Raw genomic sequence first — 26,221 nt, forward strand, 5'->3', positions numbered from 1 at the left:
CTGGAGAGGAGGCTGGCTCCACCTTTTTTGAGCTTCGGAGTTTCCTAGAGCAACGACGAGGGGGAGGGAGACGTCGCAGTTACCCTGGAGACGCGCTCCCGCCCGCCCCTAGCTGCGGGATGCCCTAGATGTCCTTATTAGGACATGAGGCTGGAGAGGGCGGGGCCAAACCGAACGCCCGCTGGAGGCTCCTTATAAGGCAGCGTCGGGCGGGAGGCGGGAGTGTGGAGCAGGCTGGGGGGGGGGGTGAGGGATCGAGGCGGGGCGGAGTTTGAAGGGGCGGGCCTGGAAGCTCTGGCGCCCGCCTCTCCGCTCCAGTAAGACCTCAGATCCGCACCTCGTCACTTCCGGTGTAGCAGATGAGGGCTGCTCTAATTTGCTGGCGAGACTCTCGTGCTCAACTGGGACCCCTCGGCATAGTTCCCATCTTAACCTCCCTGAGGGTCCCCCACCTCCAATGAGTCTCAAAAACGATGAAGTGGGGCTTCCCTGGTGGCGCAGTTCTTGAGAATCTGCCTGCCAATGCAGGGGACAAGGGTTCGAGCCCTGGTCTGGGAAGATCCCACGTGCCGCGGAGCAACTGGGCCCGTGAGCCACAACTACTGAGCCTGCGCGTCTGGAGCCTGTGCTCCGCAACAAGAGAGGCCGCGACAGTGAGAGCCCCGCGCACCGCGATGAAGAGTGGCCCTCGCTCGCCGCAACTAGAGAAAGCCCTCGCACAGAAACGAAGACCCAACACAGACCCAAAAATTAATAAATAAATAATTTTTAAAAAAAACAAAAACGATGAAGTGTTTTCCCCTTGTCCGGGCTTCTTACTCCCAGGCTGCTACCCCGAATCCAACAACGCGACCACTTCAGCCCCTCCCACATATTCCGATGTCCAGTACCTCCTATTTGTTCCCTCTCTACTTGTCCTCTGTCCCCCTCTCCCCGTCCTGCAAGCTTTGGCCTTCCCTGCGTGTCCCCGACTTCGCGCCCCTCCCCCATGGAGGCCCCAGCTCGGGATCACCATTTCCTCGGAGGGTCTTTCAGCTGCTCTCGCGTTACCTTCGTGTCGTCATTCCCTGTACCCATTCCTAATGTCCCTCCGAAGAAACTACCTGCAACCCATTTGTTCCCCCACCCCCCCGGACTCTTCATAAGCCCAGTCTCTATACCTTCCTCCGCTAGAGCGAGCCCGACACTGACAGCCTTAGGTTACTCGGTATGCACCGCCCCAACCAGACCTCCCAGCCACAGGGCGACGCTGTCCACCTTCCTCTCTCCTGCACAAAGAGGACCCCACCCCTCCACCCCCGCTCTCGAATCTGAGGTGGGAGGAAGGGGCGGGTCAAGGCCTGGGGCGGGCGGGGCGCGTCCGAAAGGCTCGTCCTGTCCCGGGGCGGCGGGAAGGCGAGAGGCGGTAGAGACTGTGCTTGGCACCGACCACTTAGAGTAGTACAGGGGCGGGGAGGGCAGCAGAAATCAGTCCTCTTGGTTAGTTCCCCGCATGGGACCACGTGATTGGAGAGGTCCCGCCCTCCTCCGGCGGAACCAGGTGTTCGAATCCCGTCTCCAGAACTAGCGGCATTTCAGTCCTGCCGGCGTGAGGGCTGGGGCTCACGCCCTGGGGCTCATGGCAGCGCCGGTCCGCCTGGGCCGGAAACGACCGCTGCCCGTTTGCGCCAACCCGCTCTTCGTACGCTGGCTGACCGAGTGGCGGGACGAGGCAGCCAGCAGAGGGCGCCGCACGCAATTCGTGTTTCAGAAGGTGGGTTCTGGCCGGGCCTGATGGGGGACAGGTGCTGGCCGGGCCAGCCAGCCAGGTCCACCCTGACCCGGTACTGTACCCCTACTCCGCCAGGCACTGCGCTCCCTACGGCGGTACCCACTGCCCCTGCACAGCGGCAAGGAAGCTAAGATCCTACAGCACTTCGGAGACGGGCTCTGCCGGATGCTGGACCGGCGGCTGCAGCAGCACAAGGCATCAGGTGGTGAACCCTGGGAGCAGGGGTCTGTGGTCCCCTGAGCCTCCCTCAGATGCAGCTTCTGTAACCACCTGGGATACTTTGGCTTCAGGCTCCCTGCTCCTGTCCAAGTTGCTGTTTGACGTCGGGCTAGTGGTTGACTTTTTCAGAACCTCACCGCTCTCACCAACCACTTGAGCTGGCCGCGTCACAGACCATCCTACCTGCTGGATTCCAGGGTACAGGGTTGACTCTCTTCTACTCCCGCAGGTGACCACGCCCCATGTTCACCACCTGGAGCGAAGAGCCCAGCCCGGGAAAGGCCTGCCAAAGTCCAGGATCCTTACATGCCAGTGAGGAGAGGACAGGGGGGTAGAAGGGAAAGCGGGAGCACCAGAAGTAAGATTTTCTGGCTTGGGGGACTTAGCTGGGCTGGGTCCAAATCCCACCAGTGACACCTGGCTCTGGGCAAATGACTTATTCTGTTTGATGCTTAATTTTCTTATCTGTAGGTGTAGATAGTGAGTTATAATAGAGTCAGTTGAGAGAATTCCATGATCAAGCTATTTAGGGGGCCAAATCCAGTAAGTTATGGGATTTGCTGTTGAGTCTTCTTGTCTTACCTTCTCTGTCCTGTGCTAGAACTGAGGCTGGGCCAGGCCGATTACACCCCTACCCCACCCCCCACCCCCTGAAACTGTCCACTGTCTCATCCCAAGTTTGCAGGAGATCATACTATCACATGGCCTATTTTACAGATACAGAAGCTAGAGAGGCAGCTGAGTAATTTGCTCAGGGCCGTTTAGTCTGCTGAGATAGAGCCTGAACCTCAGCTTTGCCAGGGATTGCGTCTGCAACAGCTGGCTGGCTTTTGGCTTCAAAGGCCCCCTGTACCTTTCAGGGTCCAACCCAGCTCAAAGCAGGAGGCTCTGGCAAGTATTGGCCAGCTCGGCACTCGGGAGCTCGAGCAGTACTGCTGCTGCTGTACTGGGAACACCTGGTGAGCGCCTGACCAAATCGGGAGTCCGGGGAACTGAGGCCACGGGCCTGCGGCTCCTGGGGCAGGCTGCTCGGGCGCTGAGCCTAAGTTGGTTACATTTCTGCCTTGGTTACAGAATCCTAGCAGCCACGGCTTCCTAACCAAGGATGAGCTGCTGCAGAGGTGTGCCCAGAAGGCTCCAAGGGTGAGCACTGAGAGGGGGAAGGAGGGAGCCAAGTGGCTCTGGATCTGACCCTGAGCCCACCGCAGGCTGCCCTTCTTGGGAGCGAGCAGCGGGGTGAGACAAGGGGGTGGGCAGGTGGTAGCCCTGGGAGCTCTCTAAGGGTCTCCTCCCGCACGAACAGGTGGCCCCTGGAAGTGCTCGGCCCTGGCCAGCCCTCCGCTCCCTCCTCCACAGGAATCTCGTCCTCAGGACGCAGCAGCCAGCTAGGTGGGGAGAACGACGTGAGATGCAGGAGGCAGGGCCGGGGAGTAGGCGTGCCGTGCTGAGGTGGCCCTGCAGCCTGATGTGTACTTGTTGCCGACCAGAGGAGTGGCCCTGGGCAGGTCCAGAGGCAGCTGATCTGAAGGGCGAGAACGTGGCTAGCAGGAGGGGTGTTGGGCAGCCACTGGCCTTGTTTGTGAAGTGTCGCCAAGGCTGGTGAGACCAGCCTAGCTGGGGGCAGGCAGGGGAGCCCGCCAAGTATGAGTGAAGAAGGGAGATCTGTGTTCTCTTTTTCCACCCGCCAGGTACTCACTGACCCCAGAGGGTCTGGAGCTGGCCCAGAAGTTGGCTGAGTCGGAGGGCCTGAGCTTGCTGAGTGTGGGCAGCGGGCCAGAGGAGCCCCCTGGGGAGGAGCCTGCGGTGCCAGGAGCGGCCTCAGCTGAGCTGTGAGGAGGGGGAGGGGGGAGAACGGGGAGCAGGAATCGTCCCCAAAATGAGGCCAGGACCCCACCCTGTCTCCATCAGCTCCAGCTGAGCTGTGGCTGCCCCACCTCCTAGGGGTTAGAGGAGCAGCAGCCCGGGCCTTGCACACACCGACTTCCACCCCTTCTCCCCAGTAGTGGCGCCAGCGAAGGGAACGTCCAACAGCCACCGCTGGAGCTGGGGCCTGGAGAGTACAGGGTGCTGTTGTGCGTGGACGTTGGTGAGACCAAGGGGTGAGTGAGGTGGGGGGAGGTGAGGGAGAGGATGCGGCGAGGGCCCTGGCCTGCCCTCCCTCAGGCCTCCCACCGTGCAACTCCAGGGCGGGATCCAGGCCAGAGCTGCTCCGAGAGCTGCAGCGGCTGCACGTGACCCACACGGTGCGCAAGCTGCACGTCGGGGACTTCGTGTGGGTGGCCCAAGAGACCAGTCCCAGGGACCCGGGTAAGGGGTGTGGATGGGCAGGTGGGGGGCAGAGGCAGGGCCTGGAGGGTGAGGGGACGCGAGCCAACGGGACACTTCTTGGCCTCTCGGCAGCACGACCTGGAGAACTAGTCCTGGACCACATCGTGGAACGAAAGCGGCTGGACGACCTGTGCAGCAGCATCATCGACGGCCGCTTCCGGGAGCAAAAGGTTCCTTCACTGGCCTCGCCACCCTCCCTGCCCCGGGCCCACTCAGGGGCACTTCTGGGTGGTATCCAGGCAGAGCTCCCACACCTCCAGCCACACCCCCTCTAGAGCTGCTCCAGGGCAGCCCCGAGATCAGACTCCCCTCGGGCCCCTCCAGGCGCACAGTAGGTATGCAGGGTCTCTGGGCAGGGCAGAGGAGCATGTTAGGACCCCTAGGGTGTCCAGCCCCTGCAGCCGGGGTAAACAAGGCTCACCCCTCCAGGAGTGGAACCGCAGCAGCTATGTGTCAGTGCTGGCTGCTAGGCTGACCCCATAGGCCACGTATAGGCCAAGGGAAGCTTGAAGAATGGGCATCGCTCAGATGGTGGCAGGGCTTTCTGTGCAAGAGTAGCAGCGTGAGCAAAGGTGTGGAGGCCGCTCTGAGGCAGGTGGAGAAGCTAGGGAGGATGAGGAGGCGAACTGGTGGGACCAAGGTCTTGTGACAGTTTTGAGGGTGACTTGATGGACACCTAGCATATGAGCATCCACGTTTTGACCCACCTCACCCTCCCCAACTGCCTGCCCAGTTCCGGCTGAAGCGCTGCGGCCTGGGCCGTCGAGTATACCTGGTGGAAGAGCATGGCTCAGTGCGTAACCTCAGCCTTCCCGAGGGCACGCTGCTGCAGGCTGTCACCAACACTCAGGTGAGCCGGGAGGGCAGGGCCAGGCTGGCAGGGACCCTGTGGTCTACGGCTCTGCTCGGGAGCCACTCTCTTTCCCTTGGATCCTCTTCTCCAGGTCATCGATGGCTTCTTTGTGAAACGCACAGCAGATATTAAGGAGTCAGCAGCCTACCTGGCCCTGTTGACAAGGGGCCTGCAGAGACTCTACCAGGTGAGCAGGTGCGTCCATCCGGCACTGGCCCCTTACTTAGGTCGCGTGTTCCCTCAAGGAAGGCGAGGTGAGTGAGATCCCACTGAGGCCTGGGATGGGGCAAGGCCTGGCTGGGGGTTGTCCCCTAGAGCTCTGGCCTGGCCTCAGTTCCCTCTTCCCTCAGGGCCACACCCTCCACAGTCGCCCCTGGGGAACCCAAGGGGACCCTGAATCAAGGGCTGGGCCCTCCCCAAATCCTCTCTGCTCACTCCTCACCTTCAATGACTTCAACGCGGGAGCCATCAAGAACAAGGTACTGCCTCTGCCCAGCCCCTCCTTACGAGGTCCAGCCCTGGGCCGCTCCTCACATGGTCCTCCCCCGACCCCAGGCCCAGTCTGTGCGGGAGGTGTTTGCCAGGCAGCTGATGCAGGTGCGCGGAGTGAGCGGGGAGAAGGCGGCAGCCCTGGTAGATCAGTACAGCACCCCTGCCAGGTAGGCGGCCACAGAGCCCCTGTCCTCTGCCCCCGCCCACCCTGCGTGGATGTCAACTCAGCCAGTGCCTTGCGGGTGGTCTGGCTCTGTGAGGGCTGGACAGACCCAGCTGATACCTGAGGAGTTCATGGAGGTCCAGTGGTGAGGAAGGCAGTGCCAGCCAAGACCAGACAGAATCTCAGGCATTGGGAGGAGGGGGAGAGAGACATTCTACACTTAAGTCCCCTACATACGAACAAGTTCCGTTCCAAGAGCACGTTCATGAGTCCGATTTGTTCGTAAGTCTAACAAAGTTAGCTTAAATACCCAACTAACACAGTCAGCTATATACCGCTGCTTTTACGCTTGCTTCTGGACATCCTGGGCTTGAAGTAAAGATACTGTACTACTGTACTCTATACAGTACTGTAGAGTAAAGCACACCCACCTGTAGAGGATGCACGTGAGTGAGCATGTACACCAGACACATGAACTAACTTACGTGATTGGACATGCGAACATATGTTCATATCTTTGAAAGTTCGCAACTTGAAGGTTCGTATGGAGGGGACTTCCTGTACCTGGTACAGCAGAGGCTTCCTGGAGGAGTGGGCGGGCCATGAAGACTGGGCCAAGAACAGCCATACTTGGGAAACATTTGCAGGAGCATGAAAGGAGGGTGAGCAGGATGGAGCAGGGCCTTGAATGCCAGGTTCAGGAAGTGCAGCCATGGTCCTGACTCCTCTAACCCATGCCAACCTCTTCCGGCCCACCTCCCGTGACACTGGCCTGAGCCACTCGGGATGGGCCAGCAGTCAGCCATTGCCAAAACTTAGAAACTCATACTCCCCACCCCACCCTCAGCCTGCTGGCCGCCTATGACGCCTGTGCCACGCCGAAGGAAAAGGAAATGCTGCTGAGCACCATCAAGTGCGGACCCCTGCAGAGGTGAGGGCAGGAGACAGAACCTGGAGAGAGTAGGTGGGGTGCAGTTACCCTCACCCAGGCCTGACCCTTACGTGCCTTTCTCTTTGTGCAGGAATCTGGGGCCAGCTCTGAGCAGGACCTTGTCACAGCTTTACTGCAGCCACGGCCCCCTGACCTGAGCTATGCCACAAGACAGAACCCCGCCCCCATCTTTCCAGGCTACGCAGCCTTTTAACCGGGATCTTTGGGCTACAATAAAAATCTTAAGTGTTTGCAGCTTTATGTGTTAGGAGGAGATGCCAGGCCCCAGGGGTCTTGTGAGATATCCAGGTAGGAACTGGGGAGACCATTGGGTCCAGTTTTTAAACTGAGCTCCTCAGGACCCGTGGGGTCCCCTGGCAGGGCACTGAGACTGCCAGGGAGATGAAGTCAGTGAGGCGTTGCAACTTTGAATCTAGTTTATGTCATCAGAGTTCTCTGATCAAATAAAGTTTCCTTTGAGAAGAAGTTCTGTAGCTAGGAAAAGAAAAGTTTATAAAGCGCTGACAGTCCAGTTGCCTCATTTTATGGATTGGAACACTGAGGCTCAGGGAGCTACTAGGATTTCTCCAAATTGATCGTTTGAGACCAAGCTAGGATGGAAACCCAGGGCCTCCTGGCACTGTCTAGAGCAGGATTGTTCGGGCCACTGCAGAGCAGCCAAGCCCACGTTTCTGGGCTGTGGCCTGGAGTCTGCAGCCTCATTACCTCTTCCCTCCTCAGGGTGATTCTGATGCCCATGGTATATAGGCCAGTTCCAGTCTTGGGGATGCAGCTCCCAGCTCCTGTCAATGGAGCCCTTCAGCCTGGACAGAGACACCCCCCGCCTTTAGGTGGACGTGGCCCGCCTCCCATGAGCCTGCCCTTTCCCCACTCTGGGGTTCACTGCAGTGTGACCCACCCACCTCAGCCACCAGGACTCCTTCTTTCTCCCTTTATTGCCTTTCTCTCTCTACCCTTCACAACAGCGTCTTCCCTTTTTAGCAGAACACAGTCATCCCTGAGCCCCAGGCTCCTCGGCTACAGGGAACCTCCCCCTCCCTGAGAGCTCCCCCGCCCACTCCTCAGAAGGTGTAGGCCCCCACGAAGACGGTGAGTCTCAGTACAGAGCTGGCCCGGTAGCTCATGAGGGAGTTCATGGTGACCATCTCGAGGTCCAGCACGTACTCCCGGGGGCCTGTCACAGGGCGCGCGAGGACCAGCATGGCGCTGACATTGTTGATTTGCTGCGGGGTACAGTGGGTGGGGGGACATGTAGATCGCGTCAACCTACGCACCAGGACTCTACCCCGCCATCACCTCCCTGCCCTGAGTCTGGTATCCACGACCAGTTGGCTGTGAAGTGGAGAGAGCCCTGGTCAGCCTGGGACCCCAGGCGCTCATCCAGACCTGTGACTCCCTCGACATCTGCACCCGGGCTCCTGCCCTCAGAAACATCCCACTGGTGCTCTTCCCACCCTTTCCAGCTAGTTCTTCTTTTGTCTAACCATGGTCAACTGATTCAGGACCAGGTGTGAGACTCGGGAGCAGTGGGGCCTTTGGTGACCTGGAGCAGGCAGACTCCCCTTCAAAGCACTCAATTCCAGAAAGAGAAAACCAGCACTGGTACCAGACAAACCCTTAACACCCCTCTCACTGTGTCACATCCAGACCCTGCCCTCCTCCCACCTCCACCAGCAGAGAGCTGGATTCTCAGACCCCAGGCCCCTGTGCCAACCCCTGCTGCCTCTCTCCAAAGATCCAGCTCCACTTGTTTGCCCTTCCCAGACTCCGCTGTGTCTGTTACCTCCAGCCTCTCATGCTAGTCCTTTGTCCTAAGGGTGAAGCAGTTGAAGCCAGATACGCAGACCAGCACAGGGACTCAAACCCCAGTGTCTGAGTGCCTTGCTAGAATTGTATTTAACAATCTGTAGTTTGTACCAAGGGAACTTATAACACTTCTACCTTGCTACAGAAATTCTGACCCCTGTGGGGAGGGACACAGAGAAGAGGCGGGGCATGGTGGCATAGTTGCGTCTCCCACTTAAGGTTTCCTGGAATTCAGTTTTGGATTATGCAAGTCAGTTGAGGGATGGGGTTAAGGGAAAGCCTTACCCTAATGTAGAAGTCTCCCTGCGAGTTTCCAGCACGGATCTGAAAAGCATTGTAGGCGCCAGGGTAGACGGAGGTTGCTTGGATTTGGAACACGTCGGCTGGTACGCTCCGCTCCGAGGTGATGCTCATGTAGCGGTGCACGATGGACGAGGGCTGCTCCCGGCACAGGGGGTTGGAAGCCGGACAGAGGCAGCGACTGGAGACCCCGAGATGGGAACACGAATGAGGTCATAGCCCATCCTCCAAATCTGGCCCACCCCCAGAATTAGGGATCCCAAAAGGATCCTCCCACTCCTGCTGTAACAACATGTGTGGTTTAGTTGGACTACAACTCCCATCGGCCCTCAGAGCACTCGGCAGCCCGAACAGGTGCCAGTCAGCCGCAGAGCCCTCTGGGAGTTGTAGTTTCTGCTATGGCCTGGTGTCGAGTTGACTCACTTGTCCGACACCTGGACATAGGGCTCCACGCAGCGGTTGGTGTCCACGCAGCGGTAGCCCCCGTGGAAGTTGACACACGTTTGGGCCTCAGAGCACTGGTGCGCACCCGACTCACACTCGTCAATGTCTGTGCCGGGGGAGAGGGGCTTGGAACGCGGATACCAGGCCACCATCCCCTGACACCACCCTGCCCGCTGCACCGGGGCAACCTGTACCTTGGCACAGGCGCGTGGCCAGCAACTGGTAGCCCTGCGGGCAGTGGCAGGAGAAGCGGCCTGGCTCGTTGACACAGCGGTACTGGCAGAGGTAACTGGAGTAGCTGCACTCATCGATATCTGAGGGGGGAGGGGGAGGGGGGCGGGGCTGAGGACTGGGCTGCCACAGTCCTCCAGCTCAGCCCCACACATGCTCATCTCATCGACTGAGCCTGGCCCCAGGTTAGGCTCAGTGTAGAAAGAAGCAGAAGAGACAGGCCCTGCGGAACTCAGCAGCGGACAGAGGGTTCAAGAAAGAACTGCCCAGGGGACTTTCCTGGCAGTCCAGTGGTGAAGACTCCGCGCTTCCACTGCAGGGGGCATAGGTTCCATCCCTGGTCCGGGAACTAAGATCCCAGAAGCCACATGGCAAAAAAAAAAAAAAAAAAAAAGAAAGGACTGCCCAGCTCACAGATCTGTCTTTGCCCCAGGACTATAAGGTGATACTAAATGAGAGCACTGGGAATCTAGAGGTTTGGCTTTATATCCTACTGACTGAATTTGGGGAACCTAAGTTTTCCTGTCAATAAAATCAATGGCTTAAGACTGAGGAGCCCTCGAGGCATCCCAGCCTGCTCTGGGTTTCAGTACTTTGCCCAAATCCTGCAACCTACAATCCGCCCAATTACAGTCACCTCCTGCCAACTGCGAGCAGCAGAGGCAGGAGCCAGGTTTTCTCCTCTGTGCCCCTTATGCTGCCCGGCACCTAGCCAGGTACCAATGTGGCCTTCCTCGCCAGTAAAGCACAAAGCATAACAGAAACAGGGCACGTGGCCGGTTGACATGGAGTGAGATAGAGCCCTGGCCCCATTGGGCAAGTCACTCAATCTCTCTTCACTGAAGTATTTTATCTTATTTTTTTTTTATCTTATTTTTTGTAATCCTCCCAACAAAACTTGAGGGAAGTATTATGTCAATTTGCAGAGAAGGAAAAACTGCTATTTATCTCACAGGATTGTTGGCAGGATTAAATAAGGCCAAATATGTAAGGAAAGCATACTGCACAGGGCAGTTTCTCAATAAATGCTAATTCACTTTAAAGCGTTGCTGCTTGGGACTTGAAAAAGTCTGTCGTCATTTTCTCACTTAATTCTCAAGACAACCTATTCTACAGAAGAATAAATGGACTCAGAGAGAAGAGTGACTTGCCCTGGTCCAGGATTCGCACGCACATCAGCCTGATTCCCAGGGAGGGGGGCACCTACATCTTCGTTCAGTCTCCCTACTGAGCTTTGGTGGGGATCTGACTGCTCCCCTCTGTGCCTTCCCCACCAGGTGGGCAGCTCTATAGGTGCCCAGCCACCAGCTGGGGTGGAGTACCAGGAGGCACATGGGTGCAGGATGGACGGGACGTGGAGGCATCAAGGGGAGGGCTGTGTGGCAGGAGGTGCAGCATGACACAGGGCCTGGGGGACCAGTGGAGGGACACGCGGCAGGGGTGGAGCTCTCACCACTGCAGGAGAAGCCATCCCGGTGCAGCTCATAGCCCTGGTGGCAGCGACACAGGAAGGTCCCATAGGAGTTGAAGCAGCGCTGCTCACACGGAGCCCCCATGTCACATTCGTTCACATCTGGGGGTGCCAGGAAGAGGGGGAGGGGTGAAAGCCGAGGAGCAGCCCAGAGCCCCCGCTGCCCCTGGGCTGGTCAGGAAGGGAGCTCCCCCCACACACACCACCCTGCGCAGGACCCAGGAGCCTGGCCCAGCCCGGCCTCACCCACGCAGGAGCGGTTGTTGGGCCCCAGCTGGAAGCCCGGCTCGCACTGGCATCGAAAGGAACCAGGCAAGTTCACGCAGCGGTGCTGGCAGTAGCGGTAGCGGCACTCATCTATATCTGGGATGGAGGCAGGGGAAGGACAGCAGAGGGCAAATGTCAGGTGTGGCCCAGGCCAGCTGGGACTCATCACCCGTAGTCTTGCTTGTGTCTGGGCTGGGTCAGATCAGCCAGGACTCACACATACATGCACACAGTCCTGTGTCTGGGGACAGTAAGGCAGAGGTGGCAGGGGACTGGGGTGAAACCTGGGGGTGCGTTGGAATGGGGATCAGGTGCTAGAGTGAGAGCCAGGTCATGGGCAAGAGCAGGGACCAGAAAGGCCGCTCCCCAGACTCACCCACACACTCGGGCCCGATCTTGCGGTAGCCGTCGGGGCAAGTACACTGGTAGGAGCCAGGCAGGTTATGGCACTCCTGGCTGGGGCGGCAGTCGTGCAGGGCCTGGGCACACTCGTCCACGTCTGCAGGAGACACCACTCAGCCCCCGCCTGGCAGCCCATGCACCACCCAACACGACAGACACCTCAGTATGGGAGCACACAGGTCAGGTACCACTTACATGGATGTGTGGGTGACTGATGCACCCACAACAGGAACACGTGGACCCGCCCAACAGCACAAATAAGAGTTTACCAGCTTGGAGCCAATGAGAACGGCACCCCTACGCTGGGACACCTCATGCCAGGGAAGCATAGGATAAGGCCCTGCCCATACTCCCAGGAGCACAGATTCCAGGGCCTTCCTCCAAGGCCCGAGGCACCCACGGGTGGGGTGCAGACCAGGAAGGGGCAGGGGCAGAGGCTGAGAGGCAGAGCTCTTGCAGTACGTCTGCAGCAGCAGTCAAGGCGAGGGTCCCAGAGGCTGGCTGGGCAGTGTAACAGGAGCTGGGGCCCCCTGCAGCAGGCCCCACGCAAAGTGAGGGTCTGGACAAGGGTCTGGATGTTATCCTAGTGGCCCTGAGGAGGCTCTTGAGCAAGGGAGGAACATGAGGTGTAAGTTTTTAAGATGCAGTGAGAGACGCTCGGTAGAAGGGTTGGAAGCCTCAGTGCCAGGGTGACCCTTACTCACCCGTGCAGCTCTCTTGCTCATCGGGCTCATAGCCTGGGAGGCAGGGGTTGGGGTGCTCAGCAGGGGGCACTGGTGGTGGCGGTCCCTCGCCATGCAGGTCACTGATGACAGCAGCAGAGCGGGGCAGGCACAAGTAGCCCCCATAGTGGTTGATACATTTCATTTCCCCCTTGCAGGCCTCCGGGATGGTCAGGCACTCATTGACATCTGCGGAGAGGGGCCTGCTGGGCACAGCCAGTCTCCTGGGCCGGCCGTGGAGGGGGTGGGAGGCAGGAGCCCATCTCAGCCTTCTCTAAGCTGAGTGACCCGGGCAGGGCCTTCCCTCTCTACTCAAGAAGCTAAGGCTGCCTGCCCAGGACCCCTTCCCAGGGCCTGCCAGGGCTGATGGTGGAGCAGTTGTTCCTATAGTCACCCCCATTTTCTTGCCCCCAAGAGGGTCTCTGTCCCTCCCCAAAGCCCTGGCCCTGACTCAGCCTAACAGTGATGTGCAGGCCTCCTTACCCACCCCCGCAGGCACTGCTCTCCTGGAGCCGTGATGGGACAAAGCTGGATAGGACAGTGCTTAGAGGAGGTATCCAGGACAGCGCCCTGTTGCTCTCTAGACTCCTGAGGGGGTGGGGAGGGGGGCGGGCAGGGTGTCCTGGGTTTCTCTGAGAGGGAGGGGCCTGGATGGTTTCTCCACCCCTAGCCGAGCTGGCCCCCTGAGAACCAGAGCTGGCCACGGCCAGGCAGAGCTGGGCAGGAGACAGAGCAGCTCTTGGAGGTTGGGTTGCAATCCCCTTCCCGGTTCTCGGGGGTGAGTCAGTCCCCCAAGCATCCTCACCCCGGCAGTGCTGGCTGTCAGGGTCCCACTCATAGCCGTCTGTGCATTCCTACAAGGGGACCAGAGGTGGTCAGTGGTCACTCCTGGCCCCCTCTAGCTGACCAGGCCAAGACCAGGGCCCAAGCCTGGCCACCCTCCCCGCCTGCTCCAAACAATGGCCCCAGCTGCTCCACCAACCAGGGGAGGGGAGAATCTTCCCCAGCAGCAGCCACCCCAGGATCCTGGTCTCTGTGTCCCTGCCCTGCTCAGCCCAGCCCAGGCCAGTGACCCCACTGTCCCCACCGTGTAGCTGTCGGGCTCTTCGGAATCCTGGGGAGACGCTGCCCCCAACAGCAACAGCAGCAGCGCCCAGAGCAGTAGAGACGCGGGGAGGCAGGAGGCGAAGGGGAGCATCCTGGGGCTGGGGGATGGTGGGCGGGGGTCAGGGCGCCTCTGCCGCAGCAGCCTGCATTCCCGGTACCAGGACTCAGAGCCGTGGCCCCGGTCGCCTCCTGCCCGGAACCGTGCTTGGGGCACCGGAGCCTCCCAAGGCCGAGGGCCGACTCCTCACGCAGGCCGGGGTTCAGGGCCCACCCGCCCGGGGCCGCCCCGCCCCCGCCCGGTCCCCCAGCGGCTCCGGCCGAGGAGCGCGGGCCTCTCGGCTCCTTGCTGACGCGACTCGGCCGAGACTCTGGCTCGCGCCCTCCCCCCATGGACGGCCACTCACTTGGGCCCGCGACGGCCCCGCGGCCCGCGGCTCCGGCGGCTCGGCTGGCTTCGGCACTGCCTGCGGCAGACGGACAGGCGGACGGCGCAGCTCCCTGGACGCGCGGCCCCAGGAAGCGCCCCCCGCCCGCCCGCCCGCCCGCCGCGGCGCGGCCCACCCCGGCGCCTCCGCCCGCCCCTCAGCGGATTCCTGAGCCCGCGCCAGGGGGAGGGACCCCGACCCCCCACTTCTCCGCCCCCAGCCGGCCGCAGGCCCCCACCCGGTCCCCCGCGGCGCCTCCCGGAGCCGCCTCCCGGCGCCGGGCCAGGGTCCCCTAGCGCCCGATCCTGGGGGCATTGGCCCTGATGCCAGGCCCCCGACTCACTTAGGAGCCCCCACGCTTTCACTTTGCGCACCCCAAAATGTCATCCTGCGCACCTAGACCCTACCTAATCTGCGCCCCCAGAATTCCTGTGCACTTAAGGCCGGGGCCCACAGACTCTTTCTGCGCCTCCCAGAATGTCATCCTGGGGACCTAGACCCCACCTAATTCTGGGACTTCCAGATCCCCACTCTGCAGCCTCCAGAATGTTATTCTGTGCACTTGGACAGTCACTCTGGAAATACCAGAACTTCGTCCAGGGTCACCAGACCCTCGCCCTAAGAAAAGACGCTCCCAGGTCCAGAACTGTCCATCTCGGTCCCTTCTCCTCTCCATCCCCAGGGCTGTCTTCAGCCAGGCGGTCCCTTCACTCCAGAACGGCCTCCTGCGAGCCCGAGCCCTCAGTCCGAGAGTCTACCTCAGTTTGGGGCGGGGGCGGCAGTTCACTTCTGGCTCAGAATGAATGGAAGCCCCTGAGAAGGCGGGCAGGGCCGAACTCGGGCGTGCAGGACGCCAGGGTCCGGTGCCATCGCCTTCCTGGCCATCCTCCCACCAGCGTCCCCCGACCCCACACACACACCCCGCCCCCAGTCCCCGGGTTTCTGCATCCTCTCCCAAGCAGAGGGAGAGCCCTAAGGGGAGGAGTTTGAGCGGAGCTGGCTCCCAGGAAGGGGTTGGGGTCTTGCCCTGGCCACGTCTCAGGGCGGGGCCAGACGGGAAAGGGCTGCGTGTCTAGGGGTCCCCTGCCTGGAGGCAGACAGGGTGTGGGAACTGCCGAGCCCTCGGTTCCCTTTCCCACCCCTGTTTATCTTCACTATCGCCCCGCCGGGGGAGAGGAGAGGACTTAACGGTGGGTCCTGGGGTGAGCCTTCCGGGTGCAGTGTGAACTGGAGAGCACCTCGCCACCCCCAAATCCTTCCCAGCACCATCCCCCAACGTGCGGGGAAGGAGCCTAAAAATAATAGTTCTTTAAAACCAAAAATACAGACAGTAACAAGTGCTGGCGAGGAGATGGAGAAATTGGAACACTCATACACTGTGGGTGGGAATGTAAGATGGGGCAGCCACTGTGGAAAACAGTCTGGCAGGTCCTCAGAAATGTTACCACGTGACCCAGCGATTTCACTCCTAGGTATATACCCAGGGGGATTGAAAACACAATCCACACACACACACACGAAATCTGTACAGTGTTCATAGCAACACTATTCATAAGAACCAAAATATAGAACCAATCTAATGTTCATCAATTGATGAAAGGATAAGCAAAAAATGGTAACACGGTGGAATGTTATTCAGCCATAAAAAGGAATGAAGTACTGATATATGCTACAACATGGATGAATCTTGAAAATAGTACACTAGTTGAAAGAAGCCAGACACAAAAGGCCACATATTCCACTTACTTATAGGACACACCCAGAATAGGCAAATCTGAAAGACAAACTAGATGAGTGTTTGCCAGGGGAAGGGGAATGGGGAAATGACTTCTAATGGGTCTGGGGTTTCTTTTCGGGTGATGAAAATGCTCTGATATTAGACAGTGGTGATGGTTGCACCATTATGCAAATACGTGAAAAACCGCTGAATTGTACACTTATAAATGGTGAATTTTATGGTATGTGAATTATACCTCAATAAAGCTGTTATGTGAACCTCCAGCTCTGAGGGCTGACATGGGGCTTTAGCCATAGGTCACATACAGCCAGAACCAGCTTGGGACACATGCCTGGGATCTAGAATCATGAAGCCAGGTACCCCTCTGTGGATGGTCTGTCTACTGTATTTTAATAAAGGCAGCATCACTCTTTTTTCCAAATAGAGGAGTCCCTTGGCTTACTATCTGGGGTGTGTGGGGGGGGGGCGGGGGCTGGGTGCAGCAAAACAGGATCTCACAGCTTTGGGAAGATTCCTAATGAATGAAGAAAAGAGGTGGTGAGCTCATGAGTGGATAGATCCCTTCCCGTCGCTCCAATCCTCATGGAACCCCGAGAAAGCCAGGTTTTTTCTCACCCATCTCTGGTATTGGGTGCTGGTTGCCAGCCTGGAGGCCCATATGGGAGCTCCCTAGCCCAAGGACCCACTTAAAACCAAGGCAGAAGTAACAGGTGTGAACACCCCTGCCCAGCCCTTAGCCTCTGGCCTTACTCTGTCTGAGATGCCAACCCTGCTATCTTTCCGCCCCCTCAGGCCCACCCACACCCCTCATCCCCATCCCCAGACTGTGATAGGAATGAAGAACAGAAGGAGGTAGTAGATGCCACTTGCTGTCCCCCGGACCCTGAACTTTTCTATTTAAAACCCATGACGACCAATCGCTCAGTCAACAAATCCCCACTGAGCCAGCTCTGTGCCCAGCCCCTTCCTGGGTGCTGAGGACACAAGCAAGGCAGATACCTCCGGTGCGGTTGGGACGCAGATCCCCAGTAGGCACAGGCACAGCAGGGGCTCAAGCAGCTGCAGGTTACACCACAGGATGGGTGAGCTGCTTGGAGGTGACTTCTGAGCCGACTGAGCTTTGTAATAGGATGAACAAGAATGCTCTCCGGGGGCCACTGACCACCGTCCATCCCCCCAGTCATCAGGGCCTGTGGCTTCCATAGCCCCCTGTTTCCCGCTCAAGGCACTGATGGCCTTATATTGTCACTGCCCACTTAGGATCTGTCCCCTCCTGTCCCCTTAAGGACAGATCCATCTCCATATCCCTAGAATCGCCCAGAACAGCATGGGCAGAGAGCCTCTGTTGAATAAAGGGGTGGAGCGGGGTACAGGAAGGCAGGGGGCCATGTAGGGACAAAAGCCTGAAGGCCTCTTGTGCTCGGGGGTCCTCCTCCCCCTCGCAGCCTGGTTTCCCCTTTGTGGTTTCTCCAGCTCCACCCTCTCAGCCCCTCCACCTTGGTCGCATAGCTTCCTGCCGCTGACACTCTGGTCTGCGGCGTCATGTCACTAACTGTCCATCTCTCCTGTCTCCTGGCCCTGTTGGTGGCAGGCCTGGCCCAAGGCATCAAGAGCTCCCTCAGGGGCCAGGTAAGCGTCCCCAGCCTGCTCCCCATGCCTGGGGCTCACCCCCTCAGAAACAGTGCTTTGCTCCTACTTCTCAGAGGGAGCAACTGAGGCTGGAGAGGTGATTGACGCGTCCAGGCCCACACAGGGAGAAGAGGGGGTGAACCGGCTGCTCCCCTAACCCAGTCCTGGCACATCTGGGAGCTGAGGTGGGGTCCCAGCAATGACTCCTCACCTCTCCGCCTCCCCACTGCCCTTGGTTGTTTTTCCAGGACCCAGGTCCCCAGCCTCTGGAGCTGAAAGAGGTCTTCACGTTGTTCCAGATCCAGTACAACCGGAGTTACTCACACCCAGCAGGTATCATGGGGCGCAAATGTCTCCGGTCCAACCCCCCTTCTCCCATTTAAGAGACAAGGAAATCAAGCCACAGGGTGGGGAATGTGCTTGGCCAAAGCCACTCAGCAGGACAGTGACAGGGCTGGGGGTGTACTCCCTGGTTTCCCAAATGCACAAGTGGGGACAGGATCATCCTTGGCTACGAACCTGGAGGGAGGCGGCAGCTGTTGGGGGTCTGACTGGTCCAAGAGGATCCTTCACCTCCAGAGCCACTTTCCTGTGACTGCAGGCAGCAGGCAGGAGGCCGCCATCTAGTCATGAGTTCATTCAGCAAACACCCAAGGATACCCATTTTGTCCCCAAGCTGGGGACTCCCTCTCCAACCCCAGGAGTTGCCAGCCCTGCCCCTGCCCTCTGGATCTCATCTCCCATAGGGGGATGGTCTGTGAGCACCTTTCAGCCCAGACTTCCTGTGCCATGGACCTGTACCCCACCCTCCCCCGCCTCGTTCCAGCCACAGACTTGCGGTCAGAGATGTGAAGTACAGAGAGCGATGACCTGGCAGGATGCCGATCTCTAACCATCCACTTTTCCCTTGAGTCACTCTGCCTTCCGACCCTTTACTTGGCTTCTCCCCCAGGTGGGCGGAGATACCCCTCTTCTGGCTTCCTAGGAAAACCCAACCCTAGGGGCGCTGGGGAGCCACTTCCTTGGCCCAGGTGTCTGTAGCAGGGCCTGCAAGGACCACGGGAAACAGAGCCAGTGCTCACCTGGGCGAGTGTGGACGAGAAGCCAAGCCAGTGACCACTTCCTACCCCTGGGGGCTTGGAAGCCAGCCTAGGACAACCTCCTTTTGGTCTAGAGCATGCTCGCCGCCTGGACATCTTTGCCCGAAACCTGGCCAAGGCTCAGCAGCTGCAAGAGGAGGACTTGGGCACAGCTGAGTTTGGGGTGACTCCATTCAGTGACCTCACAGGTACCGGGACCCCCTCCTGGTCCCTAGGTGGTAGGTGGGGAAGCAGAACCTTCTCCAGGGATACTAGCAGATGGACAGGGCAGGTTTTTGGCTTTTGTATCCCAGAGGGACTCTGAGGACCAGAGGCCTGGGTGCTTGGCCCAAATCAGAGATCAGGGGCAGGAACTCCGGAGGCTGGGGTCACAACCCAGCTCAGGGGGAGGCAGCAGGTGCAGGGGAGTGCACCCCAGCAAGGAACCTGGCCTCTCTCTAGGCCTCAGTACCCTTGCCTTTCTGTCTCCCAGGGTATTAGGGGGACTCAGATGGCTGAGGATGTGGATGGCTGAAGTGAGAGGCAAACTGTGGGGGAGAGGGGGTAAAAACTGCAAAACTTGGGGGCCCCATCTGTCTCCCAGAGGAGGAGTTTGGCCAGCTTTATGGGCATCAGAGGGTGGCTGGAGAGGCCCCCAGTGTGAGCCAAAAGGTAGGGTCTGAAGAGTGGGGGCAGTCAGTGCCCCCGACCTGTGACTGGCGGAAGAAGGCTGGCATCATCTCATCCATCAGGAATCAGGTATCTGCCCCCATGCGGCCTGGCCCAATCCAGCCCTGGTGGCGGGAGGGGGAGGGGAGGGGCAAGGCCTGCATTCCCTACCCCCACCCCCATCCTTCTACCACTAGCAAAACTGCAACTGTTGCTGGGCCATGGCAGCAGCGGGCAACATCGAGGCCCTGTGGGCCATCAAATACGATCAATCTCTGGAAGTCTCTGTGCAAGGTACGGCTGGGGGGGGGGGGGCCTGTGTGACTGAGGCAGGGGTGCCTGAGGCCCGGGCACCCACACTGTCCCTGCTTGCACCAGAGCTGCTCGACTGTGGCCGCTGTGGGAATGGCTGCGAGGGCGGTTTCGTCTGGGATGCGTTCATAACTGTCCTCAACATCAGTGAGTGCCTGTCTCTCGGGGCAGCTGTGTGTGTGTGTGTGTGTCGGGGGGGTGGGGGGTGGGATGTTCCGGAGCTGAGCCGAGTCTCCTCCGGGGCCTTGCTCATGTCCAGGTGGCCTGGCCAGTGATAAGGACTACCCATTCGAGGGGAACAGCAAACCCCACAGATGCCGGGCTAAGCAGCACAAGAAGGTGGCCTGGATCCAGGATTTCATCATGCTGCAGCCCTGCGAGCAGAGTACGGGCAGGATGGAGATACATGGGCGGGCCCAGGGGGGAGAATGACAGGGACAGACAGACCAGGACAGACAGGGCTACAGACAGAGATGGAGGGATTTGGGGGCGGGGGGTTGGGCGTAGGAAAGAGAAAGAGATAGAGACACCCATGAGCCGAGAGCAGGGGGCACAGGACAGGCAGGGCCTGACGGCACATTCCACCCCCAGGCATCGCCAGGTACCTGGCCACCCAAGGCCCCATCACTGTGACCATCAACATGAAGCTATTGCAGGTGGGATAAGGTAGGGAACTGGGGGGAGGGGTATATAGGGGAGGTGGCCCCCGACTCAACCTCTCTGCCCCTGCAGCAATACCAGAAGGGTGTGATCAAGGCCACATCTACCACCTGTGACCCCCAGCTTGTGGATCATTCTGTCCTGCTGGTGGGTTTTGGTAAAAGCAAGTCGGTGGAGGGGAGGCAGGCAGAGGCAATCTCATCCCGGTCTCCTCCTCATCCTCGCTACTCCATCCCATACTGGATCCTGAAGAACTCCTGGGGGGCCAACTGGGGTGAGGAGGTGAGTGTGATCTACTGGGGGCGGGAGGACAGGGCCGGACAGACCTCTCCCCGCCGACTGGCCCTGATGTCCCCTAACTTCCTAGGGCTATTTCCGGCTGCACCGAGGGAGTAATACCTGCGGTATCACCAAGTACCCGCTCACTGCCAGACTGGACAAACCCGTTAAGAAGCACCAAGTCTCCTGCCCTCCCTGAGCACACCTGGCTGCCCCTCAGCTCTCTCCTGCTGTGCCAGCTACCTCCCTGCCCACCCCACCCCAAGGTTTTTGCCTATTCTCCCAGTGTTTCTGCTACGGATTGAATAAACCTAGACAAGACCCCTGTCTTCGGAGTGGACTCAGCTGGAGTGGGGAAATAGATGGGGAGTACATAGATAACATTCTCTGACATGTCCTAGTCCCTGCGGGGCCAACGGACACATACATCCTTAGACACTGTGACACTCAGAGACACACGTGTGCAACCTGCACACACTCCCACACGCGGACCCATAATTGTACCCACTCACAGCCTCCTCCAAAGTCATAGCAACTTTATTGTCAATGTGGGCAGGGCAGGGGGAGGGGGCCTCAGTCATGACAGAGACGCAGGAGGCAGCCACGGAGGGTGCCCATGTAGCGGTCCCAGAGGGCCTGGTGCCTGCAATGGTAACAGTAACGGGATCGGCTGACGTTTACTGTATGCCCCTCGTGTCATGACACTGCTCTAAGTGCTCTCTACACCCTCACTTGTTTGATCCTCACAATATTCCTATGATCCTCATTATTATCACCCCCAGCTTATGTACGAGGGGACTGAGGAAAGGAGAGGTTAAGGAACCTGTCCAAAGTCAGGGTCACAGCTTCCAAGAGGTGGAGCTGAGATTCTAGTCAACACAGACTTCCACCTCCAGGGCGACAGAACAGGGAACTCTGAGTCTGCAGGAGGGCTAGGCCCCAGAAGGAGGCCGGCAGAGTGAGGAAGCCTGGGGTGTCTCACCGGAAGCCATCCAGGGAGTGGACCGATGCCGAATACTGATTCAGGAAGAGTCGCACATCATTCAACGGCCAGTGGTCGGAGCGGCAGGGTTCCACGAACTGTGGGTCCGAGGTAACATCTAGCACTGGTACAGCCCAGGGACAGGCCAGGATGGGGATCAGAGGGCAGCGGGCAGGACAGCTCACCTTCTCCACAAGGTCCACAAACAGGTCTCTGACATCCTTATTGTGGGTCAGCTTGGCGGCCACATTCACCAGCCCCCGGGACAGGTTCTGTGGGGCAGGGAGCCTGGGAGTTCTGCCTTCTGCCCAAGAGGCTGGGGGCTGAGCCCAAATCTATCCACCTCCCTCAATCAAATAACTCCCCATTGTTTAACAGCTGGCTCCCCCTTCACAGGCAGGCAGAGGGAGCAGCAGCGCCACCTGCCGGTCAATCTCAGGCATGAGCAGAGCTGCCCGGAGGGGACAGTGCTCTGGAGGCTGACGATGCCAATGGGATAGAGGCTGGATTGGGCCACAGACCTTGAAGTTGGCTTCCATCTCAGAGAAGACCCCGAGCTTTCCCCGGAGGGCAGTGCACACCAGGCTGCAGGGAGACAGGGTCAAGCCCAGAGTCGCCTGGGCCCCCACTTCAGGCCCCGCCCCATAGACCCCAAGGGTCACCTCTTGTGCAGGTCCAGAAGGTCCTTGTCAGCCACAAGCACCTTGAGCTCCTTCAAGTCCTGGAGAAACTCCTTGTCTAAGTCCATGTCCATGTCATCCGCCTGGGGGTCTGAGTGAGGTCCATGAAGGGAGTTGGGGTGGGAGATAAAAACCCCTCCTGTGACATCCCGAGCCTTCCTCCCCCACCACCTCATTGCGCCCCATGAGACAAAAGAGCAAGTGGAGTGTGAGGGACGTGGAGTGACTGGCCCCAAGCCATAGGGAAGCCGTGGGCCCTTTGTCTGCAGACGTGTGGGTGGGAACACCGGACTGGGAGCAGAAGTGGCTGGGGAGGGGCCCTGAAGAAGAAAGGATGCTGGGAACGGGGGCCTGCAGGAGAAACCGCTGGTGGGAAGCCAGGCCCTGAGAAGGTGAGGAGGTGTCAGGCACCTGGGTCGGTGGGGGCCTCACCGACGGCTCCAAGGGTCCAGTTCTGGATCATGAGCTCAGCACAGAAGGCAAAGTCCCCAAAGCTCAGATACTGCAGTTTTTTCTTCCCTGTCTCAAAGCGATTGTTGGCAAAGAAGACGATGGCTGCATAGTCCCTGCAGGGAGGGGAGAGTGGGCCCATCAGGGCTTGAAATTCCTTCTTAGCGAGCAGCTCCCACCTGCAACACTGGCTGGGCATCCGAGTTCTGGCCTCTCTCTACCCTAACTCACTGTGTGATGTGTTTCAAGTCACTTTTCTCTGGGCCTCCTCATCTGGGGAAAGAGAAGGTTTCAGCCCAGGTCTCCTAAGGGACACAGTGGGAGACCACAGGGTAACAGCTACCATTCACTGAGTACATACTAAGCCCCAGGGGCTGTGCCGTCATGGGCTTTCCATGTGGCACCTCACAACAGCCCAGTTGGTGAATGGCTGGGCTGGGATTCAAACCCAGGCCAGTCTGATCCAAAGTGCAGACCAGGAGTGGGATAACCATCCCTCCAGCCCAGCCAGGAGGTCAAGCGGGTTGGTGTGGGGAATATGGACCAGCCTCAGGGGGCAAGGAAGGAGTGTGCAGGAGGAGGAGGCAGCTGGCTCCTCATCTAGCCCCTCATCTGGCCCCTCACCTGGCCAGCCGGTCGGACAGGAGGAAGTGTTGCTGGATGTTATCGACCAGGGAGCCCCGCATTTCCTCCACCACCTTGAAGACTCGCTTAAAGTTGTCAAACTGCAGGGCAGTTAGAGGAGGAGAGAGGACTGGTCAGAGGTTGCTCACCCAATAAGCTGTTTAGTGACCGTCCCTCTATCACCTACCCACCTATCCAGTCAACAGACACTGAGGGAGCATCTGTTATTCCTTCAACAAACTATTAATTATTAATACCTGTTATCAATTCAACAAGTGTTCACCAGCTTCTGCCATCTTGCCTTGGATACATGTTTACTCACTCTTATCAATAAATTCACCCCCATTTTAGCATCATGCTCTCCAGTTCTTCACTAATTTGTGCTGAAACTGACCCTCCTGGCTAAGCCCCAGGAAAGCTAAGGTCAGATCTGGGCTTCTTCACTCTGGCTGAAGAGTCGGGGATGGCCTGGAAGGGCCAAAAAGAGAGCAGAGTGGATATGAAGCCACTGCCACCGAGGTGCTGGAGGAGCCTCGAGGTGGGGCAGTGACCAAAGGGATGGTGTGAAGGGGCGGGCTGCAGATGAGTGTGGTGTCCACCTGTCTCCGGCAGCTCTTGAGGGTGATGCCTGTTTTGGTGCTGATGTCATCCAGGTCTTTCTTAGTGCCCTTGGACAGCTTCTTGCCCAGCACCTCCCGCACGAAGGCCTCGTCAAAGGCATAGTACCTGTGAGGAGTCAGGGGACACTGCTGACTTTCCATAAAGGAGGCGAAAGGAGAACTGGCAGGACCTGGGTTTGGCCCCTTCTGCTCTCAACTTTCTCCCGGCCTAGATAAGCCCCGTCCCTCCCTGGGCCTCATTTTCAGCCTGCAAAATGGGTATATGTCCAGACTGGTTGGCGTCCCCACCATCCCGCCAGGTGAGCACCTCTCGATGAGCAGCGCCTGTCGAGAGGGCGGGATCTGAAAGATGAGCTGGTGCAGCAGCTTGGGCGGGGCGTGTAGCAGGCGCTCAAGCATTTGGAAAGTACGGTAGTGGTCCATGGTGTCGCTCTGCAGCACCGCTGCTGTGGCGCCGGTCTGCTCCAGGATTCCCGAGCGCACCCTCAGGGCCACCGCGTCGCTCACTAGGAAGTGAGCGCTAGCATCAGGCCCCGCCCCGCCGACCCCAGAGGCCCTTCAGGGATTCCAGCCCCGGCCCCTAGGTATTCGGTACTCCCAGGCCTCTACCCACTGCCCTATAGGATGCCTACTCCTGGCTCTGCCCGCTCTCCCATCCAAAACAACAGCTCCGCCAAACCGGCACCCACAGACGGTCCCCCACAGACCCGAATAACCGTCCAGCCAGAGGCGATACACGTCCTCGTCGATGAGTGTCGTGTTCCCCACGAAGATGTCCAGCTCGCTGGTCATGGCGACGCCGGGACCCGGGCGCTACCGCAGCGCCCCAGCAGGAGCAAGCACTGCCCGGGCCCGGCGCGCCGCCGCCGGGCCACTTCCGTGAGCACAGGCATTCGGCTCCCGGCACCCGGAGCCAGAAAAGGACCACTTCCGGGACAGAGCGAGTCGGGGCAGGAGCGGCGAGGAAAGAGGCGGAGACCGAGGCAGTGGAGTAGCCCCGCCCTCCTCCCAGCGGGAGGGGGAATCTCAGGCTCTCAGTCCCCACCCCACCCCACCCTCACCCCGGCCAGGTTAGCGGGAGGGCGTCCAGAGTCAAGGTCTCCGGCCAGTTTGACCTATCCCGGCAACCTCTACCCTCGCATCCTTCTGGTTTTTCTCTGCCCTTTTCGGGGCCTCCCTACTTTGACCTGTATCCTAAATTTAGGGGCTCCACTGGGCTCTATCCTAAGTCTTTTCTCTGAAAAAAAGGTGTCTGGCTCATCCTCAAGGGCCCTTGCTGGGTGGGAGCCCCTCAGTCCATCCTGCAGACGAGCCCCTCTCCTGAACATGGGGCACCTGTTCCCATGGTTTTAACCACCTCCCCCCACACACTAATGACCTCTCTTATTCTGCAGCTTAGAGCTCTGTCTGCAAGTCCACATCCAGACGGCCACCTATGTGTGACTCCACTCTGTCCCCCACAGGACCTTCAAAAGCCAGACAGACCTGTCGGTCTCCCGAATCTGTTTCTTTCCTGCGTTCCTATCTTGGTGACAGCCCCACCATCCACGCGGTTCTCATACCAGAAACCTGGGCTTTCTCCCAGACTCCTCTCTCCCTACATTCAGTTCTGCCGATTTGCCTCCTGAATATTTCTAGTATCTGTTCTGTCCTCTCCACCCCCACTGGCACTGTCCCAGCCCACTCCTTCTGCATAGCTCTCCTTGCCCATTGACACAGTGTTGTTAGTAATCTCTCTGCCTACATCCCCTCCCTGTGGTCCATCCCACACAAAGCCGTCCAAACAACCTTTTTTACAAAATGCATATTTAAAAATGTTACTCTCCTGCTTAAATTCTTACTGGCCTGTGTAAATGCTCCAGCCTGGTATTGAAAACTCTTAAAAACCTGGCTTCTGATTACCTTTGTTACCTCCCTTCCTCTCTTACCACTTTCTCTAAGCACCTGCCTTTCCAAAACAAACAAATAAACAAAAAACCCAAAAAACAAGCTACTCTCACGGTTTCCAAAGCAGCAAGCCTCTTTCAGACCCCAGCGATTTTCATCATGCTATTCCCTCTCCTTGAAATAGCTCTCTCATTACTTGCCAAAGTCCTATGCATCTTTCAGGGCCCCTCGGATATCACCTCTTTTGGGAAACCTTTTGCAGGTAGGGGGCGGTCCCTCAAAATGTGCTCTTCTTCCATTTGCTTTTTGTTTAACGCAGCTCGTCTCCTCTGCCAGATTACGATCTCTTTAAGGACAGTATAAGGATATTGATCAAGTTTGTTTCTCTATAAGCCTTACATACAATAATAGTTTATTGAACAAAAGAATCCCTTGTATGCCCCTCCCACTGGGCAGGACAAGGTCCGTGAGAGGGAGAATAGGCTGATGGTGAGCCAGGACGTTTGGACTTATGTTTCCGTGGACTGGGAACGATGCTCAGTGAGCCGAGACTCTTGAGTTCGAGCAAAGCTAGAAAGGAAGGAAAGGCGATCCGTCTGGATTTCGCCCGGGGGTGGGCAGGAAAGTTGGGGGCCGACCCCCGAATCTTGGTTCTCAGA

The 26,221-nt window shown here is 58.6% G+C and overlaps 4 protein-coding genes across 7 annotated transcripts; 2 read left to right on the forward strand and 2 right to left on the reverse strand.

Moving 5' to 3' along the window:
• The first annotated feature begins 1,402 nt into the window (after positions 1-1,402).
• Positions 1,403-7,012, forward strand: MUS81 (MUS81 structure-specific endonuclease subunit). Of its 2 annotated transcripts, XM_082843837.1 has the most exons (16): positions 1,403-1,753; positions 1,847-1,973; positions 2,220-2,302; positions 2,851-2,949; positions 3,065-3,133; positions 3,294-3,379; positions 3,679-3,819; positions 3,991-4,089; positions 4,176-4,297; positions 4,391-4,488; positions 5,052-5,168; positions 5,263-5,358; positions 5,522-5,650; positions 5,727-5,830; positions 6,674-6,757; positions 6,849-7,012. In XM_082843837.1, exons 1-16 carry the CDS (start codon positions 1,619-1,621, stop codon positions 6,913-6,915), a joined length of 1,656 nt encoding a protein of 551 aa, XP_082699963.1. In that variant the 5' UTR covers positions 1,403-1,618; the 3' UTR covers positions 6,916-7,012. The 2 variants fall into 2 exon arrangements, with proteins under 2 accessions (XP_082699963.1, XP_082699962.1); XM_082843836.1 differs by having other exon boundaries at positions 4,176-4,488.
• Positions 7,013-7,839: 827 nt separating this feature from the next.
• On the reverse strand, positions 7,840-13,634 carry EFEMP2 (EGF containing fibulin extracellular matrix protein 2; the record flags this gene model as incomplete). Its single annotated transcript, XM_082843878.1, has 10 exons — positions 13,509-13,634; positions 13,227-13,275; positions 12,404-12,610; positions 11,674-11,796; positions 11,277-11,393; positions 11,013-11,132; positions 9,523-9,642; positions 9,308-9,434; positions 8,870-9,065; positions 7,840-8,001 (listed from the first exon to the last, which is right to left on the reverse strand). Exons 1-10 carry the CDS (start codon positions 13,617-13,619, stop codon positions 7,840-7,842), a joined length of 1,332 nt encoding a protein of 443 aa, XP_082700004.1. The 5' UTR covers positions 13,620-13,634.
• A 3,599-nt stretch (positions 13,635-17,233) lies between these two features.
• CTSW (cathepsin W) lies at positions 17,234-20,605 on the forward strand (the record flags this gene model as incomplete). Of its 2 annotated transcripts, XM_082843951.1 has the most annotated exons (10): positions 17,234-17,320; positions 17,569-17,653; positions 18,495-18,608; positions 19,004-19,158; positions 19,266-19,362; positions 19,447-19,527; positions 19,640-19,765; positions 19,972-20,036; positions 20,113-20,322; positions 20,408-20,605. In XM_082843951.1, the coding sequence occupies 10 exons, from the start codon at positions 17,234-17,236 to the stop codon at positions 20,516-20,518; spliced, it is 1,131 nt and encodes a 376-aa protein (XP_082700077.1). In that variant the 3' UTR covers positions 20,519-20,605. The 2 variants fall into 2 exon arrangements, with proteins under 2 accessions (XP_082700077.1, XP_082700076.1); XM_082843950.1 differs by having other exon boundaries at positions 19,266-19,527.
• A 235-nt stretch (positions 20,606-20,840) lies between these two features.
• FIBP (FGF1 intracellular binding protein) lies at positions 20,841-24,565 on the reverse strand. 2 transcript variants are annotated; one of them, XM_082844159.1, is made up of 10 exons: positions 24,383-24,565; positions 23,983-24,181; positions 23,655-23,781; positions 23,056-23,156; positions 22,414-22,547; positions 21,964-22,072; positions 21,823-21,886; positions 21,487-21,573; positions 21,302-21,399; positions 20,841-20,962 (listed from the first exon to the last, which is right to left on the reverse strand). In XM_082844159.1, exons 1-10 carry the CDS (start codon positions 24,465-24,467, stop codon positions 20,893-20,895), a joined length of 1,074 nt encoding a protein of 357 aa, XP_082700285.1. In that variant the 5' UTR covers positions 24,468-24,565; the 3' UTR covers positions 20,841-20,892. The 2 variants fall into 2 exon arrangements, with proteins under 2 accessions (XP_082700285.1, XP_082700284.1); XM_082844158.1 differs by having other exon boundaries at positions 22,393-22,547.
• Positions 24,566-26,221: the final 1,656 nt, after the last annotated feature.

The sequence above is a fragment of the Leucopleurus acutus genome (assembly GCF_964270905.1).
Source record: "Leucopleurus acutus genome assembly, chromosome: 8".
Classification (NCBI taxonomy): Eukaryota; Metazoa; Chordata; class Mammalia; order Artiodactyla; family Delphinidae; genus Leucopleurus; species Leucopleurus acutus.